Raw genomic sequence first — 18,722 nt, 5'->3', positions numbered from 1 at the left:
TATGAATATGAGAATATGGGCAAAGGCAACATTTCTAAGTAATTATTATGTGCAATATATTTTAAATGTATGTATAAATGTTTAAGTTAACAATGAAAACATAAATAGGCATTCAACTATTTCACCTATATTCACCAAGGTTTCTATATTCAAATTAATCCATCTTGGAACTTCTCATTGGTAAAAGGAAGGACTGCTTTATATACAAGCATAGTACAGGCCTCTATAGTACAGGCATAATGTATCATTTAATCATAAAACTTCAATATTAGTAACTACTATTTGTTTAAAGTTAAATTATCCAACACCTAACACTTCTTTGCCTGTGTTATTCATATACTACAAACTGGTTAATGCCCTTTTTTATGCCAAAGAGAAATGCCTTTTTTTACACCAGAAAGGAAGTGCTCAGGGCATTTTTCAAAGACAAAGGGTTTGACTGGGCTCCTGGCAAATTCTGGGACAATTTGAGCACCTAGATAATTAAACACTACAGTGAATCATGAACTATTTCAGAGAGGGAATTCAAGAGTGAATATCAAAAACAAACAGTAATAAATGGAAAAACAAAAAGGGAGAGGTCTGGCTTACAGGAGAAATGTCAAGGGCTGCCTAGAGAAAATGTAAAAGATGGAAAATTACCACTTTGCATTCATCATGATAAAGACTGGATCAGACAAGAATTATGAATGAAAGCTAAACCAAAGAGGAAATTTTGATTTGATGAGAAGCAAAACCAAAGAGGAAATTTTGATGAGAAGCAAGATATTTTCCTGGGTCTCCCAACAAACTGCTTACTAGTTACAAAGCGGGGGGGTGGGGGGGGGGGCGGAATTACAGTGGAGAAATCAGACATTTTGGCTGGAAATCAAAAATTACCATCACCAGAAAGGGACAGATGGTTATCAAGAGCCTCCACATGTGATACACTGTGAAGGAGAGAAATCATCTATGCAGCAATAAATTATCTGCATCTAATCATGAGGAAATATTAGATAAATCCAAACTGAACAATGTCATATTAAAAAGAGTGAAAAGAGATGTATTCTTCAATAATGTCCATGTTTTAAGACAGACTGGAAATCTTTCAATATTAAAGAAACCTAAAGACGTATGGCAGCTAAACAAAGTATCTGACCCTAATGTGAATCCCAAACTGGATGGGTGGGAAAGGACATTACTGGGTTCACTGGCAAAATCAAATAGAAGATTAGATAAAAAGTATTGTATGGAAAATAAGTTTACTGAAGATGATACATGTAATGTGGTTACATAAGAGAAAGCCCTACCCGTAGTTTTCCTGGGAAAGACACATTTCCTAATGAAGTAGATAGGGAAAAAGCATCATGGTATATACAACCTACTCTTCAATTGTTCAGAAAAACAATCATGTTTTTTGGTGTGGGGTGTGTGTGTGTGTGTGTGTCTATGAGTGTGTAGGGAAGGAAAGACTGAGACACAGACTGAGAAAATGTTTGGAAAGCAAATGGGATAAAACATTATTAGTAGGTGATTCTGAATATACATGTATTCTCTGTACTAGTTTTATTGTTTTAACTCTTCTGTAATTGAAATTTTTTCCAAATAAAAAGTTTAACACATTGCTGTATCTACTGCTAACAAAAATTAAACACAGAAATAAATATAGAAATGCATGCACACCCATGTGTATGTATGTATGGGTGTGTTTATATATTTAAAACACATATCTCTTAAAGATTCTAAAATCTCAGTAAATAAATGGACTTTTTAATAATCAAAAATGATTGAGAAGGGAAGGTGTCTGCCCTATATGTAAATAAGGAAGAGCAAGAAAAAGCCCAAATTGGATTGAAACAGTTACTACTGAAAAAATAAAGCCATTTCATGTTTATTTACCCCCATCAATTGAGATTTTCAATGAACCAGTTACATCTAACTTATTTAAGTGGGGAAAACATTATTATTGTCATTCTCACTTTTAAATGGAGAAACTGAAACATGGTGAAAAGCCACAGTCAGTCAGTAATACAGCAGAGATTCAATAGCATGTCTCTTGAAACAATAACAATGTCAATACAAGTTTTTGATAGTATGTAGGAGCAAGCTGCTTACCTTTCAATAGCTAATTCTTTGTTAGAAAGTTGCTGCACTGTAATCACAAGCTTCTTCTCTATTCCTTGTTTTAATTTGAAATAAAATTTATCTCGATCCTTAGGCACAGGACTGAAAAATGCAAAAAAGAACAGAAATGATCAATAATTAAAAACAATAAAAAGGTCATCTATTTCAAGGTTAGAATGAAACAAGAGTATTTAACAACCTTATTAAGATACATAAAACTTTCACCTTGACACAAAATAAACACAAACTTTGGTTGTATCAGTTTCAGGTGTACAGCAAGTAAGTCAGTTATACATAGATATATAGCCACTCTTTTCCTGACTCTTTTCCCATATAGGTCATTACAGAGTACTGAGTAGAGTGCCTTGTGCTTGCTATACCGTAGGTTCTAATTAGTTGTCTTTTTAACATATAGCAGTGTGTATATGCCAACCCCAATTCTCCCAATTGATTCATTTCCCCTCACTTTCCCCCTTGTAACTGTAAGTTTGTTTTAAATCAAAACTTTTTAAATTACATCATTTCAAATTTTAGTTTTTAAATTTTAACAAATTTGGGAACACGGTTTATTTAATTTTAAGACTGTTACATTTCTGGTTTAGCTGGTTATATGGTTATGAATGCTTTTAACACAGTTAAATCCAAGGCAAAACAAGTGAGAAAAAGAGCTTACTTTTAAACATCCAGAATTAGATGATTGTGACAAATCCAAGAAAATATAAATAAAAGATGAACAAAGAGGAATAGATCAGGCCAAGTTAAATTCTAACCTAGGCCAGACTGACAATTCTTAAGAATTAGTCCATTAAAACAATAAGTGTTTGTAATATAAGCTGTCTTATTTGAAAAGGAAAAATACTTTCAGTAACTTATTTGGCCTAAGTCTCAATTTCTATAACTTAAAAAAAAAAAAAGATAAAATACCTACCTAATAATTATTGTCAGAAACAAAGGCAAAGTAAAGGCACTAAGTGATCAATAAGAGTGTAACTATTTCTTATTATCTGCCTATTTTTGAACTAAAGAACAACATTCCAAATATACAACAGAAGGAAATAATTAAATGATGGTCAAATCATACAAACTACTACTGACAACTATTAAAAACAATTCTAATTAAAAATATTTTAGGGACTTCCCTGGTGGTCCAGTGGTTAAAAACCCACCTTGTAATATAGGGAACACAAGTTTGATCCCTAGTCTGGGAACTAGGATCCCACATGCCATGGAGCAATTAAACCTGCACGCCACAACTAGAGAGCAGACATACAGCAACTACTGAGCCCGTAAGACAAGATCCCACATGATGCAACCAAATAAATATTTAAAAATAAATGAATAAATAAAAACATTTTAATGGAAAAATTCTTACATCATGAAGTTAAAAGTAAAAAAACTACATATATATATATGTATATATAACTGTAAAAAATACACTCTGGAGGTGGAGGGGGAGGGGTAGTAGGGATTGTACATACTATGTTTAAAATAACCAACAAGGACCTACTGTATAGCACAAGGAACATTGCTCAATATTCTGTAAAAATCTAAATGGAAAAAGAATTTGAAAAAGAAGAGAGACTTGTATACAGATAATTAGCTGTACACCTGAAACTATTACAGCATTGTTAATCAACTGTACTCCAATATAAAATATGAAGTTTAAAAAGTACACCCTAGTATCAAATATTTTTGATAAAATTGTGATAAAATAAAATTTATTTTTAATAATTTTGACAAAATAATTTTTAAATTTTTATAATATTAAAAAGTATTTTTAATAATTAAAAAGTGATTATTGCTGAAAAGACCAAAAAATTTTATTCTAATTTTCAGTATTTTAAAATATCAAGAAAATAATTTACATAAACGATCTGAAAAGCCTGACAAAAGTGAACCACACATCCACCAATGAAGTTTTTCTGTATCATCCTAAAGCTTTATAACAACAGTGTATAGTTTCTGGAACATTAGTCAATATTATATTTCAGACACAATACTAATTTTTATTTTTTCTAGATAATCTCACCTGAAGTTTCCTTTTCCATCATCTTCTTTTACCTCCAAGGAGACACTGAAGGTAAACACATCACTGTCGGGGGTAGGAATAACCGAGTCTTTAACATCAGATACTTGTCTAGAAGAACGTTTGAAAGCTGTACAGAAACTATATAAAATTCTGCTTACCTAAAAGAAAAAAAGTGGAAATAATATTAGACAAAGATTTTAACTGCATTTTGATCACCTCTAATTTTTGAATCTGTAATTTCTCAAGGTCACAATGTTCCTAATAGACAAAGTAGATATAGGGTAAGCATAAATATATATATATAGAGAGAGAGAGTTTGTAACATATAGTGTATACACACACACAGACACACACAGCTGACCCTTGAACAACACGGGTTTAAAGTGCCTCGGTCTACTTACACTTTTTCAACACTAAATACTACAGTACTACATGACCCATGGTGGGCTGAATCGGCAGATGTGGAACAGTGGATAAGGAGGAACCACTAATATGGAGGGCCAACTACAAATTACACATGAATTTTTGACTGGGCAGAAGGTCAGTGCCCCTAATACACTCCACCTCCCCAGCACACTGTTCAAGGGTCAACTGTAGTTTGTTTCTTTCAATCTGGCATTTAATAAACAGCATAATAAAGACATTTAAAGTCACAAACAAAGTTGCATGTACTTATAGACGTTTCTAGGACTCATAAGATACTATATTGCAGAGAATGAATCCTAAGACAATTACTAGATTGATGCTGGCATCTAAATCTTCCCGGTGAACACACACAAATGAGGTTTTAGCCCAAGTTGTCAATTTCTCCTTTCACTTCCCCTCAGCTTCAGAGGGCTAGATCCTGAGCCATACAATAAACTCTGTTCTTTGCAAAATGAAACAAAACATGGCAACGTGATTTAAAGAGCTTCCAGTGTTGTTTCCCAATGCTGTTGCTATATAAATGTGTCACAAAATGAATGAATCTGAAATGTTTTTATTTATTAGTATTAAGCCACCCTGGTGATTACTTGATATATAAATATGCATATATATATTATAAATGACTTACTCTCCTCCCCTAATATGGAGGAGCACTCTAAATCTCACGATCTTCCAGAGGTTATTATCTTCCTTGGTTCCAAAAGAAGTACCATATCATCTCAAATTTGTATTCTTGAAGCACAAAAGACCTTTGAAATCTCTCAGGTCACCCACGCATTGAACAAATAAAAACAAGATGAAATAAGAATGATTTAAACAAAAGTAACATTTTCAAAATCTCACACTGGAAGGTACTGGTAAAGAGACTTCTCTGAATATTAACAAACCCTTCACTTTGGATAAAGTGAATTCAAATTATTCTTGGTATTAGTCCAAGACTATAATATTTTATAATTCACTCGAAGTAAGAGAACTCTCATTAACAGAACTTCTTAAAGTATGGAGGTCTTTCCTCAATTTTCTATTTTTGCTACATTCTTATATCCTACCTTTTCTCATACACACACTCCATCACAAACTTCAAAAACTTCCAGCAGCCACACTTACACCTAAGTACTGGAAGATTATCCTAACTGCCTTTCCAGGCCCAAATCAATAGTTATCTAAATTAACTGACTTATACATTTTAACTGTATAAGAATGCTGCCTGTCATCCCAAAGTTGAGCTTCAGCAACAGCATCATATTTGTATAACACTGCTTGTAAAATGTTAATGCTATTATTATTTTATATAAAAAGTAAAATTAAAGAATAAAAACTTTATACTTCAAATTTTATACAATTAAGCCAATGATAAATCCACTCATTCATGCAACAAATATTCTTTTAGTGTCTTCTGTGTATTAAGTATTTGTTTTAAGGGGCAAGGGATACAACAATGAACGTGGAGCTTAAGTTTCAGCACAGGTTAAGTTGAATGTGCTTGGGGTGAGTGGCAAGGAATCATTAGGTAACACAAAAGCAGACATGTTCAGTCTCAACTGGATCTTTAATTCACTTAGCACAATAATTTAAGTGTTAAGGACAACAGAATCAAAGAATATGCTGGAAATAAGTCACTAAAGAATATGCCTACAAGGTAAAGTGTAAATAGGCACTTTAAACTTTTCAGTTGAGTACTCCCCAGTTCCTAACTTCAAATACAATGTGAAGTCTATTATTTACTTTATATATTTTTAAGAAAACAAATTTTAAGCATATTTTTAAGAAAACTTTATATGTGAAAACAGAATACCTATGATTTTTGATACATTAGTAGAGTTAAACCCCAACCATATTTATTATTCTCTCCTATAGTCATTTCGTTTTCTTTGTATCAGAGCTATCAGCAAGCCTGCCATTTGAGTCTACACCAAAAAAAGTCAAAGAACTTCGCAAATTCTAAAGCACGGGCAAGGGTCAGGAATTTCTTTTTTAAAAACCTAAGTGTATGCGGTGGAGCCAGAGTAGCAGAGAATGATGGGAGTGGAGGGAGTGGAATAAGACTACAACTTGCTGTTTTTGAAGGAAGGGCTCAACAGTACATTAACAACAATTTAATCCACTCCTGCATTTAATCCTCACTACGTCTTAGAAGTTGCTATTTCCAACAAGGTTAAAATCATTTGTGACTTCTAGAGTCTGTGAATAAGCTGGAATGATGATCCAAGAATGGGTAAGGTAGAGTGGCTTAAAAGACAATGATTATCAGTATCTATAGTTATTGGAACAAATTGGGTAACTGATCTCATCATGAAAAGAAAATTTAAGACATAATACCATGGAAAATATTCTATATGCATCACACTATTAAATACACATACACACAAAATCTAGAACAGGCATTTTCTTTGCAGATGTCAAAAGGTTTATTAACAAATAATACAGTACAATTTTTCCCCAGGAGGCAGTACCTATAGAAAGCACTGGTTAAACACAAAAGTATCTCTTGGTGTGGTAGCTGTTGTTTTTGAAGAGTTGGGGAAAAGGGCACAGGTAGATACGTGGAAAGAAGATACACCAAAATCTTAATTCTGGTGGAATTCTGAGTAACCTTTCTTTGGTATTTCAGTAGTTTCCAAATTTTCAAATATGTAGTACATGTTAACAGTCCAAGAAATACTATTAGACAAAATATTTACTTAAATAACATAGCCAATTCTTCTAAAATAAGGCCTTTTCACTAAAAATGGTGAAAGAGAATCACTTCTTTTAAAAACAAGTATCAAGAAAATGTTCACCCAAAAAATAAATGTAGAAAAATCCTATAAAATACCTATAAAATAATACCCAGAAAGGTATGTGTTAAAATTTTTTTAAACTTGCTCAAACATACTACTAAAAGGAACAAAAAAAAGGCATTATCAAACAAGAAATTTTTTAATAATAAAAATCAACTTATTTGAGAAAAACACTAACAACCTCCAAATTAATTTCCAAAATAAGGTATTTTGCTAAAATACCGTCTCAATAAATATATGTTTAGAAACAATATTTACCCAAAGAATTATGGTTTCTTTTATGTAGTGGTATATCAGCAATCCCAAGAAAAACCAGAGCATTAAGAATAAAGATCTTCTTAATGATATTCTTGGTATTTATCATAAAATACAGCTGAATGCCTTTAACAGAAGATAACAACAACTTGCTTCTAAAATACAACACTGAGAACTGCTAGTAATAGTAAGTATAACATCCAAACAGAAAAATCTGTTTTGAAGGAAACAGTTACACTGACTAGTAGAAATAAATTCTTAAAAGAGTCAACTAAGACTTTTAACTGTATCTTTAAAAATAGCTTTGTATAATATATCCATAAAGATTCAACAAGAATAAGTGCCTCTATGGCTTTTTTTTACTATGCTTTCTGATATTATGCTTTGTCTGCAATTCTTCACCAGAATGTTCCCTGTACAAAGATCATCAGCATTAAGATACTTCTGGCTGGATCCCCCAACTCTTTTGCCAAAGACAATTAACATCCACTCCAGCAGAGTCTCTCGAAAGAATACCCAGGGTAACAGATCAAACAGATCCTAACACTCCTGTGGGAACCCCTAATCCTCATGTCATAGGTCCCAAAAAGCCATCACCCACACTGGGCTTCCCCTCTACCACGGCTGGTATCTGCTGCTTGTGGAATTTTATGGTGAAATAAGAGCATATCACAGTGACAAATGGTAGTGGCAGCCATGCTGCAACTTTCTGTTTAGAAGTTGTCTTCTTGCTTTTAACTGACAAACTTCTTCAAATCTCATCCAGGGACTCTGCAAACAATGGAAAACAAATTAGCGACATTGTGCATGGTACATATTTAAGCAGTAAGAACATCTGTCGTCTGTGCCAGAGCTATCTTTGCCAATTGTCTGTACCCATTAAGAGGGGCCCATATACTAAGAACTAATGTTGTCCCTTCACCATAGAACAAGAAACTTCTGGGAACCAGATAATCAGACAACCAGTAAATGCGACAAAAGCCAAGTCATTATTTTTTGAGAGGAGAGAGGAAGATATCAGACACCTTCTATAAAAGGCATGAGTAAAACCCAAAGGTTGCTGGAATGACCAAGATATCCCTTTATAAAGCATAACTGAAAGGTAAAAATCTACATTTACTTTTTATGTAAAGTAACAGGAAAGTTGTTACTGAAAAATACGTGGGTCTTCAGAATCATATACTTCCTCTGAAAACCAGCTTTATTATCTATTCTCTTAGACTTGGGATACGGAAATGGTAACCAATTTATCACCCAAACCAGAACACTTTTGAGAATAAAATGGAGGCTTTAATAATATACTTAGACAACAGGCATAATCTATGACTGCTCCAGGCAAAGAGAAGTGTAAGATCGCTAGTCTAAATAAATACTATCTCTGTTATGGAGATGTTATGAGTATCAAGTAAGTAAGTAACATAGTGCCTGGCATAAGCCCTATGTCTATACTGGGTTATTTGTATTTAGAAATGATCGCTCATAATCAAATTGAATGACTGTCAAGTATTTTTCCTCCAAACAATTTTACCACCAATGTCCCAGAATGTAACACTTTGAAAAACTTACTCAAAAAAACTAAATACATGAACATCACTTTCTCACAATCTACATGTACCAAATACCCTCGCTGCTGCGGCTGCTGCTGCTGCTAAGTCGCTTCAGTCATGTCCGACTCTGTGCGACCCCATAGACGGCAGCCCACCAGGCTCCCCATCACTGGGATTCTCCAGGCAAGAATACTAGAGTGGGTTGCCATTTCCGTCTCCAATGCATGAAAGTGAAAAGTGAAAGTGAAGTCACTCAGTCATGTCCGACTCTAGCGACCCCATGGACTGCAGCCTACCAGGCTCCTCCATCCATGGGATTTTCTAGGCAAAAGTACTGGAGTGGGGTGCCATTGCCTTCTCCGACCCTCTCTAGAAATATAGTATTTAATACTATACCCAAATAGGCCGAGAATCCCCTCCACTATTTTATCCACTGCTTACCCACTGTTAAAGCTCTCAAGATGACAAATAACCCCCCACATAAACAAGCGGATGCTATAATCCAAAAAGAGAGTTTCATACCATCACAGTTATGAAAAATGCTTGCAACCAGGTGCCTTTCAATTTCTTTCCACAGCAGTGTTTCTGCCTCTCCAAGAAGCAGGTTCTCCAATTCTTCAAAGTTCATTTTTTTAATTGTTGAGTGCCAATTATCCAGAATCCACACAGGCATGTTAAATGATGGTTGCCAACATGAAATGCCAGGATTCTACCATCTGCTTCCCCACCTCTGTAGTGGAGTTGTAAGGATCAGAAATAGACTCCCTAATTCACAAACACACATACATTCTTTCAACATATTTATATTCACTGTCTCCTATGTACCAGACACACTTGTACTCATTCACTCTATCAAACACTTGGCCAAGCAGTCAGTACATGCATATATGTATACATACTGGTATATGTATTGATATATGTATCTCTATTTATATATATATTTATGTATACACATGTTTATATATATTTATATACATGCAACATACACACATGGATAAAACAGAACTATTTTAGATAGATTTAGAACTGCCTAAAACAAACAAAACAAATGTGAACTCCTCACATGGGCACAGCTCTGACAGAGAACTTCTATGTCTGTACATGTTTGTTTCAGTGTAAATAGAATCGATCACCAGGGCATAACAAGTGACATACTGCTCATGCTTAGTATCAGACACACAGAAATATACATTTCTATGAGTTCCCATGTTGTGGCCAGAAATAAACTCTCAGAACTCCTGTTCATACAATGGTTTATTTACGTTTCACAGTAAAGAGAAAACAGAGTAACTGCTGCTTTTAGCATTTTCTGCTGACAACTTATATTTCCAAAAGCAAACACAACTGAGATTTGTCCATCCAAACCCAGTTATTAATGCCTCTAAAATTGCTGTATAATTACCGAAGTTCTAAAAGTGCAACTTATTTTTAATTTGAGAAGAATTCAATAGATACCAAAAAGAAAGCAATTTCCCCATGTATATACATAACAGCCATTTGACTCTGAGTCTAAAAATAAACTAACATTTAATCATTAGTGTGAGGAACTCATTGGCATCTTCAAACAGTTCTGCTGAATAGGAGCATTTGCATTTACAATTAAAACAGTTTTATAGAACAAAAGCCAGCCTCTGAACAACTGCACACAGTAAATGATCACAAGTGAAAACCGCAGAGATCTATAACACAATCTCAGTGCAATATCTAAGTGGAAGACTCAGTAGAGAAACAGGTATTGTTATAGACATTTTTTAAAGTCACAGAGAACAACCAGGTCAAAAAAATAAAAGAGAGGCAAAAATACTCTTCCCTTCTAAGCCTGAGCAATTACCACCATGGTGGGATGGGAGGACAGCTCATTAAGTGGGATTTTTCTGTTACATATATTAAACTCAGAGTACCACTTCAGAGCACAGAGTAACCAGATTTAAATTTCCATATTTCATTCTATGCCATCACAAATATTAACTTTCTATTTAGAAAGATACTCCAAACTTATTATGTAATATGATATATGGTCATACATACTAAATTATTTGACAGTGAAATCAAATCGTCGATTTGATTTCAACTATGCTGCTGCTGCTAAGTCACTTCTGTCGTGTCCAACTCTGTGCAACTCAAATCAAATACTGAGTCATCTCAATAGCAAATTGCTACAAAATATTATACTTACTGCTTCTTTAATTTCACAGGAGAAGACATGTATCTGGAATTCTTCAGAACCATGGGAACTCTCTGTAAACGCAAAGCAATTGCTCTCTGTTGTCCCATCATGGCCACGTGCACAGAATAATACCTTATAAATTGGAAAAGATGCTATCTCCATATTGTTGGATTGGTCTATGATTCTGCAAAACAGTTATGAGAAATGAGATTAAATATTAACTAGCAAAGAACAAAGGCAGTTTTACTAGGCCAGTAACATACAATTATCTTAAAATCACAAAAACAAACTGGTACTAATAAACTGAACTGAATAATAATCCAAGAAAACAAATTATCTTCATATTTTTATTATATACACACACACACAAATTCTTTACCTTCTTTTCACAATTACTTCACTTTTGTGTCCCATGATCCAATTCACTTCATCTCAAAGCCAAGGATACTCTGCCTGGTAAAACTAATGTCGCCTATCCCTAAATACTACACTTCTTCTGTTATAGCAAAAGAAACACCCAGAAAAAAAGGAACAAACCATCCCTGGAGAGCTCATTTCTATTTAAAGCAATATCTGTAAGTTTATCTAAGTCCCAGGTCATTCATTGTTCAACAAAGACCTCTCTTACCCTAAAAAAGGTCAGAGTGGTTCCAAAGATGAACTTAATGAAATTTAAGAGGTAAAAGGAGTTTGTGGAACTTTTCAAATATTTCTCTGACTTTCCCTGTTTGAATCCTAAGGTTGTGGATTGATCCAAAACCTCAAGACTACTTCAGGATCTCAAGTGGTAAAACTAAGGGGTACCCATTAGGAATAGAGAGGCAAATCAAAACACTAAATCTTTGTTAAGGCATGTTTGGCACTGTGAAATTCAACAGATAACAGTGAAAGGCATTTTGACACTTATAAGAGATATTATACAAACAGTCCATCTACAAAACCCTTTCCTGAAAAATCAAAGCATTTTTACCAAAATCTTGTAAATTTGTATTGCTATTATTGTGGTACTTAGTGCTTTTCCCACATTTTCAACTTCAGAGAATGAGGCAAATCAGAACAGTTTTGAAAAAGATTTAAATCAGCCTTCAGAGAATAGTATAGGCCAATACTTTGGCCACCTGATGCAAGAACTGACTCATTTGAAAAGACCCTGATGCTGGGAATGATTGAAGGTGGGAGGAGAAGGGGACGATAGAGGATGAGATGGTTGGATGGCATCACTGACTCGATGGACATGAGTTTGAGTAAATTCTGGGAGTTGGACAGGGAAGGAGATGGACAGGGAAGCCTGGTATACTGCAGTCCATGGGGTCACAAAGAGTCAGACACGACTGAGTGACTGAACTGAACTGAAGATACATTTAACCTAATTTCCTAGACTTCGTTCATTTATGGGTTCATTCAACAAATATTTACTAAAAACCTGCTATGGACCAAAACTGCTCCAGGCAATGAAGCTGCAGCAGGAAGAAATACCAATAACCTGCTTCCATGGAACTGACATTCTAGCGAGGAAGAAAAACGATAAACAAATAAATACGTAATATCAAGGCAAAGAAAAGTTCTTTGAAGGGAAAAAGGCCCAGTGAAAACAAAGAAGGATGGTTATGATAAGATCAAAGGAGGTTTATTTTGATAGTTAGATAGTTTCTTACAAAACTAATCATACTGTATGATCTAGCAATAACATTCCTTGGTATTATTCAAATGAGTTAAAACCCTGCACACAGATGTTTACAGAAGCTTTATCCATAATCACCAAAACTTGGATGCAATCGCAACATCCTTCCATAGGCCAATGGATAAATAAATTATGGTACACGCAGACAATAGCACATTATTCAGCACTAAAAAGAAACAAGCTACGAAGCCACAAAAATTCATGTAAGAAAGTTAAATGTCCCAGGTTCGATGCACGATACTGGATGCTTCGGGCTAGTGCACTGGGACGACCCAGAGGGATGGTATGGGGAGGGAGGAGGGAGGAGGGAGGAGGGTTCAGGATGGGGAACACATGTATACCTGTGGCGGATTCATTTTGATATTTGGCAAAACTAATATAATTATGTAAAGTTTAAAAATAAAATAAAATTTAAAAAAAATAAGAAAGTTAAATGTCTAATATCTGAAAAGGCTATTTATTACATGATTTCAATTATATAATTTACTGGAAAATGCAAAAGTATGGTGATACTAAAAAGATTAGCGGTTGCCAGGGGCTGCAGGAAGGGACAGCTGAACTGGCAGAAGGCAGGATTTTCAGGACAGTGAAAGTACTCTACATGATACTCTAATGCTGGATACATGTCATTATATATTTGTCCAAATTCACAGCATGTACACCACCCAAGAGGGAACCTTAATGTAAACTATGGACTTTCTAAAATATGTCAGTGTAGTTTCATCAACTGTAATAGATGTACCACATGGAAGAGGACGTTGATGGTGAGGGAAGTGTGTGTTTGGGGAAGATGAGGGTGCCTATCCGGGATATGGTCAATCTCTGTACTTTCTGCTCAATTTTGCTGTGAACCTAAAATCACTCTCAAAAGTAAACCTTATTAAGAAAAACAGGGAGAAAAAAAAAAGACTTCTTTCAACAGAAGGTTTCTTGAGGTGAAACTGGAGAGAAGTGAAAGAGTCACTGGAAAACCAAGGAAAGCTTGTTTGGGCAAAGTAAAGAGACCAAACAAAAGCCCCATGGGAGGACTCCTGACTGATAGGTCCTGAGGCAGGATTCATGACTACCTTTGAGAAAGGACAAAGAGGCTACTATGACAGGAAGAGAGCGAATGAATGAAGTACATGTAGTGACAGAAGCGAGAGAACAGAGAGGGTGGGAGAGACGATCAGGTCAAAGCAGATCATAAGGGCCAGACATGGTAAGAAAGAACTTCAAAAATAATCACAAGTGTGACTGGAGGACACTGATAGGCTGAATGTAGGAAAACAGTATCTGATTTACATTTAAAGAAATTCAAGGTTCAACATATAGCTGATTCGTTTTGCTGTTCAACAGAAATAAACACAACATTGCAAAGCAATTATACTCTAGTACAAATAATAAATAAAGTGTTAGTCATTCAGTCGTGTCCAACTGTTTTGCAACCCCATGGACTGGAGCCTGTCAGGCTCCTCTGTCCGGGGAACTCTCTAGGCAAGAATACTCAATTGGGCAGCCATTCCTTTCTCCAGGGGATATCCTTCCAACCCAGCAATCAAACGTGGGTCTCCTGCATTGCAGGCAGATTCTTTACTGTCTGAGCCACCAGTTCAGTTCAGTCGCTCAGTCGTGTCCGATTCTTTGTGACCCCAAGAATCGCAGCACGCCAGGCCTCCCTGTCCATCACCAACTCCCGGAGTTCACCCAGACTCACGTCCATCGAGTCAGTGATGCCATCCAGCCATTTCATCCTCTGGCGTCCCCTTCTCCTCCTGCCCCCAATCCCTCCCAGCATCAGAGTCTTTTCCAATGAGTTAGCTCTTCGCATGAGGTGGCCAAAGTACTGGACTTTCAGCTTCAGCATCATTCCCTCCAAAGAAATCCCAGGGCTGATCTCCTTCAGAATGGACTGGTTGGATCTCCTTGCAGTCCAAGGGACTCTCAAGAGTCTTTTCCAACACCACAGTTCAAAAGCATCAATTCTTCGGCACTCAGCCTTCTTCACAGTCCAACTCTCACAGCCATACATGACCACAGGAAAAACCATAGCCTTGACTAGACAGACCTTTGTGGGCAAAGTAATGTCTCTGCTTTTCAATATGCTATCTTGGTTGGTCATAACTTTCCTTCCAAGGAGTAAGCGTCTTTTAATTTCATGGCTGCAATCACCATCTGCAGTGATTTTGGAGCCCCAAAAAATAAAGTCTGACACTGTTTCCACTGTTTCCCCATCTATTTCCCATGAAGTGGTGGGACTGGATGCCATGATCTTAGTTTTCTGAATGTTGAGCTTTAAGCCAACTTTTTCACTCTCCACTTTCACTTTCATCAAGAGGCTTTTTAGTTCCTCTTCACTTTCTGCCATAAGGGTGGTGTCATCTGCATATCTGAGGTTATTGATATTTCGCCTGGCAATCTTGATTCCAGCTTGTGTTTCTTCCAGTCCAGCGTTTCTCATGATGTACTCTGCATATAAGTTAAATAAGCAGGGTGACAATATACAGCCTTGACGTACTCCTTTTCCTATTTGGAACCAGGGGAAGCCCAAAAAAAATAAATGGGTTGTATTTACATACCCACAGAGCACAACACACCACATATGCTGGCCGTAATTCTCTCCAACTAATAATGTGATGAATTCATTCCAGATACTATGCAAAACAAATAAATATAACCAGGCCAAAAAAAGAAAAAAGAAATTCAAGATTCAGATGACATTAAAAATTACTCCCAGCAAAGCATACGAGAAAAAGCCATTTTGCTTCTTTCCAGTCTGATGTAAAGAGCTTAAAATCTAGGGAATAGTTGTTTTCTGAATCACTGTTAAATGACAAGGTGAAACACAAATCATAGGTATTTTTAGTTATAGGTGCATTTATAGTATTCCAAGCAAATTTACAAATACCCCAAGCAAATAAGGAATACAGTCTAAACCTAAACATGTTTGCCTTGCACAGCTACAGAGTAAAAGTGAATTCAAAATAAGTCCAAGGCCTCATTCATGATAAAATATTATCACCACTATCCAAAAAAAACTTCATACGTGTCTAAGGGCAGTAAAAAAAGATTTGCACTTACCTCACAGAACCTTCTGGAACATTTGGCACATACAGAGTAACAGGAAACGGGTGCTGACTGGCAGATTTCATAGTTGCCATTGCCCGTAAAGCTTCCACTTCATTACGTGGGGATGAAACCTTCATACATCCTAAATAGGTCAGTTTGTTAAATAAAACACTATCTTCTTCAGGTATTTCACTTAGAGAAGATGGTCTGGGTGTAGAAATTTCTGAGGGAAGAAAAAAAAAGAAACACCCAAAAGTTAATGTAAAACTTCCCAGTATAATTTCACCTATTGCCCAAAAACAAATGAAAAAATTGCAAATAAAATTTAGGTCTCCAACTGACAAAGAATTAATAACCAAAATATACAAGCAGTTCGTGTAGCTCAATACAAGAAAAACAACCCACCCAATCAAAATGTGGGCGAAAGACCTAAACAGACATTTCTCCAAAGGAGACATACAAATGGCTAATAAACTCATGAAAAGATGCTCGACATCACTCATTATTAGAGAAATGCAAATCAAAACCACAGTGAGGTACCCTCTCATGCCAGTCAGAATGGCCACCATCAAAAAGTCTGCAAACAATAAATGCTGGAGAGAGTATGGAGAAAAGGGTGAGAATGGTACAGCCACTATGGAGAACAATGTGGAGATTCCTTAAAAAAACTGGGAATAGAACTGCCATATGACCTAGCAATCGCACTGCTGGGCATACACACAAGGAAGCCAGAATTGAAAGAGACAGATGTACCCCGATGTTCATTGCAGCACTGTTTACAATAGCTATGACATGGAAGTAACCTAGATGTCTATTAGCAGACAAATGGATAAGGAAGTTGTGATATATATACACAAAGGGATATTACTTAGCTGTTAAAAAAAAAGAACACATTTGAGTCAGTTCTAATGAGGTGGATGAAACTGGAGCCTATTATACAGAGTGAAGTAAGTCAGAAAGAGAAACATAAATACTGTATATTAACACAGATATATGGAATTTAGAAAGACAGTAACGACCCTATATGCAAGGCAGCGAAAGAGACACAGATGTAAAGAACAGACTTTTGGATTCTATGGGAGAATGAGGGAGTGGGATGATTTCAGAGAATAGCATTGAAACATGTATATTACCATATGTAAAACAGATGAGCAGTGCAAGTTCGATGCATGAAGCAGGGCACTCAAAGCAGTGCTCTGGGACAACCCAGAGGGATGAGTGGGGAGGGAGATAGGAGGGGTGTTCAAGATGGGGGACACATGTGCACCAGTGGCTGATTAATGTCAATGTATGGCAAAAACCATCACAAAATTATAAAGTAACTGTCCTCCAATTAAAACAAATTAATTCAGTTCGGTTCAGTTCAGTCACTCAGTCGTGTCCGACTCTTTGCAACCCCATGAACCACAGCATTCCAGGCCTCCCTGTCCATCACCAACTCCTGGAGACCACCCAAACCCATGTCCATTGAGTCAGTGATGCCATCCAACTGTCTCATCCTCTGTCATCCCCTTCTCCTCTTGCACTCAATCTTTCCAAGCATCAGGATCTTTTCAAATGAGTCAGCTCTTCACATCAAGTGGCCAAAGTATTGGAGTTTCATCTTCAACATCAGTCCTTCCAATGAACACCCAGGACTGATCTCCTTTAGGATGGACTGGTTGGATCTCCTTGCAGTCCAAGGGACTTTCAAGAGTCTTCTCCAACACCAGAGTTCAAAAGCATCAATTCTGCGATAAACATTGGTGTACACATGTCTCTTTCAATTCTGGTTTCCTTGGTGTGTATGCCCAGCAGTGGGATTGCTGGGTCATATGGCAGTTCTATTTCTAGTTTTTTAAGGAATCTCCACACTGTTCTCCATAGTGGCTGTACTAGTTTGCATTCCCACCAACAGTGTAAGAGGGTTCCCTTTTCTCCACACCCTCTCCAGCATTTATTGCTTGTAGACTTCTGGATCACAGCCATTCTGACTGGCATGAAATGGTACCTCATTGTGGTTTTGATTTGCATTTCTCTGATAATGAGTGATGCTGAGCATCTTTTCATGTGTTTGTTAGCCATCTGTATGTTTATAATAGCCAGGACATGGAAGCAACCTAGATGTCCATCAGCAGATGAATGGACAAGAAAGCTGTAGTACATATACACAATGGAGTATTACTCAGCCATTAAAAAGAATACATTTGAATCAGTTCTAATGAGGTGGATGAAACTGGAGCCTATTATACAGAGTGAAGTAAACCAGAAAGAAAAACACCAATACAGTATACTAACACATATATCGGAGAAGGCAATGGCACCCCACTCCAGTACTCTTGCCTAGAAAATCCCATGGATGGAGGAGCCTGGTAGGCTGCAGTCCATGGGGTCGCTGAGAGTCGGACATGACTGAGGGACTTCACTTTCACTTTTCACTTTCATGCATTGGAGAAGGAAATGGCAACCCACTCCAGTGTTCTTGCCTGGAGAATCCCAGGGACGGGGGAGCCTGGTGGGCTGCCATCTATGGGGTCGCACAGAGTCGGACACGACTGAAGTGACTTAGCAGCAGCAACGCATATATATGAAATTTAGAAAGATGGTTAACGACAACCCTGTATGAGAGACAGCAAGAGACATAGATGTATAGAACAGTCTTTTGGACTCTGTGGGAGAGGGAGGTGGGGGATGATTTGGGAGAATG

The 18,722-nt window shown here is 36.4% G+C and overlaps 1 protein-coding gene across 2 annotated transcripts in view; it reads right to left on the bottom strand.

Annotated features, from left to right (window-relative positions):
• The window catches only part of RABGAP1L (RAB GTPase activating protein 1 like), a 740,636-nt gene that overhangs the window by 636,622 nt on the left and 85,292 nt on the right, over positions 1–18,722 (bottom strand). For both annotated transcript variants that reach the window (XM_027565384.1, XM_027565383.1), the window contains exons 4-7: positions 16,049–16,259; positions 11,317–11,491; positions 4,133–4,290; positions 2,095–2,205 (exon numbers count right to left, since the gene is read on the bottom strand). In XM_027565384.1, coding sequence (XP_027421185.1) covers positions 2,095–2,205; positions 4,133–4,290; positions 11,317–11,491; positions 16,049–16,259 — 655 coding nt within the window. The remainder of the gene's footprint in view (positions 1–2,094; positions 2,206–4,132; positions 4,291–11,316; positions 11,492–16,048; positions 16,260–18,722) is intronic.

Source organism: Bos indicus x Bos taurus, chromosome 16 (genome assembly GCF_003369695.1).
Source record: "Bos indicus x Bos taurus breed Angus x Brahman F1 hybrid chromosome 16, Bos_hybrid_MaternalHap_v2.0, whole genome shotgun sequence".
Classification (NCBI taxonomy): domain Eukaryota; kingdom Metazoa; phylum Chordata; class Mammalia; order Artiodactyla; family Bovidae; genus Bos; species Bos indicus x Bos taurus.
This window is presented reverse-complemented; position numbering and strand designations above follow the sequence as displayed.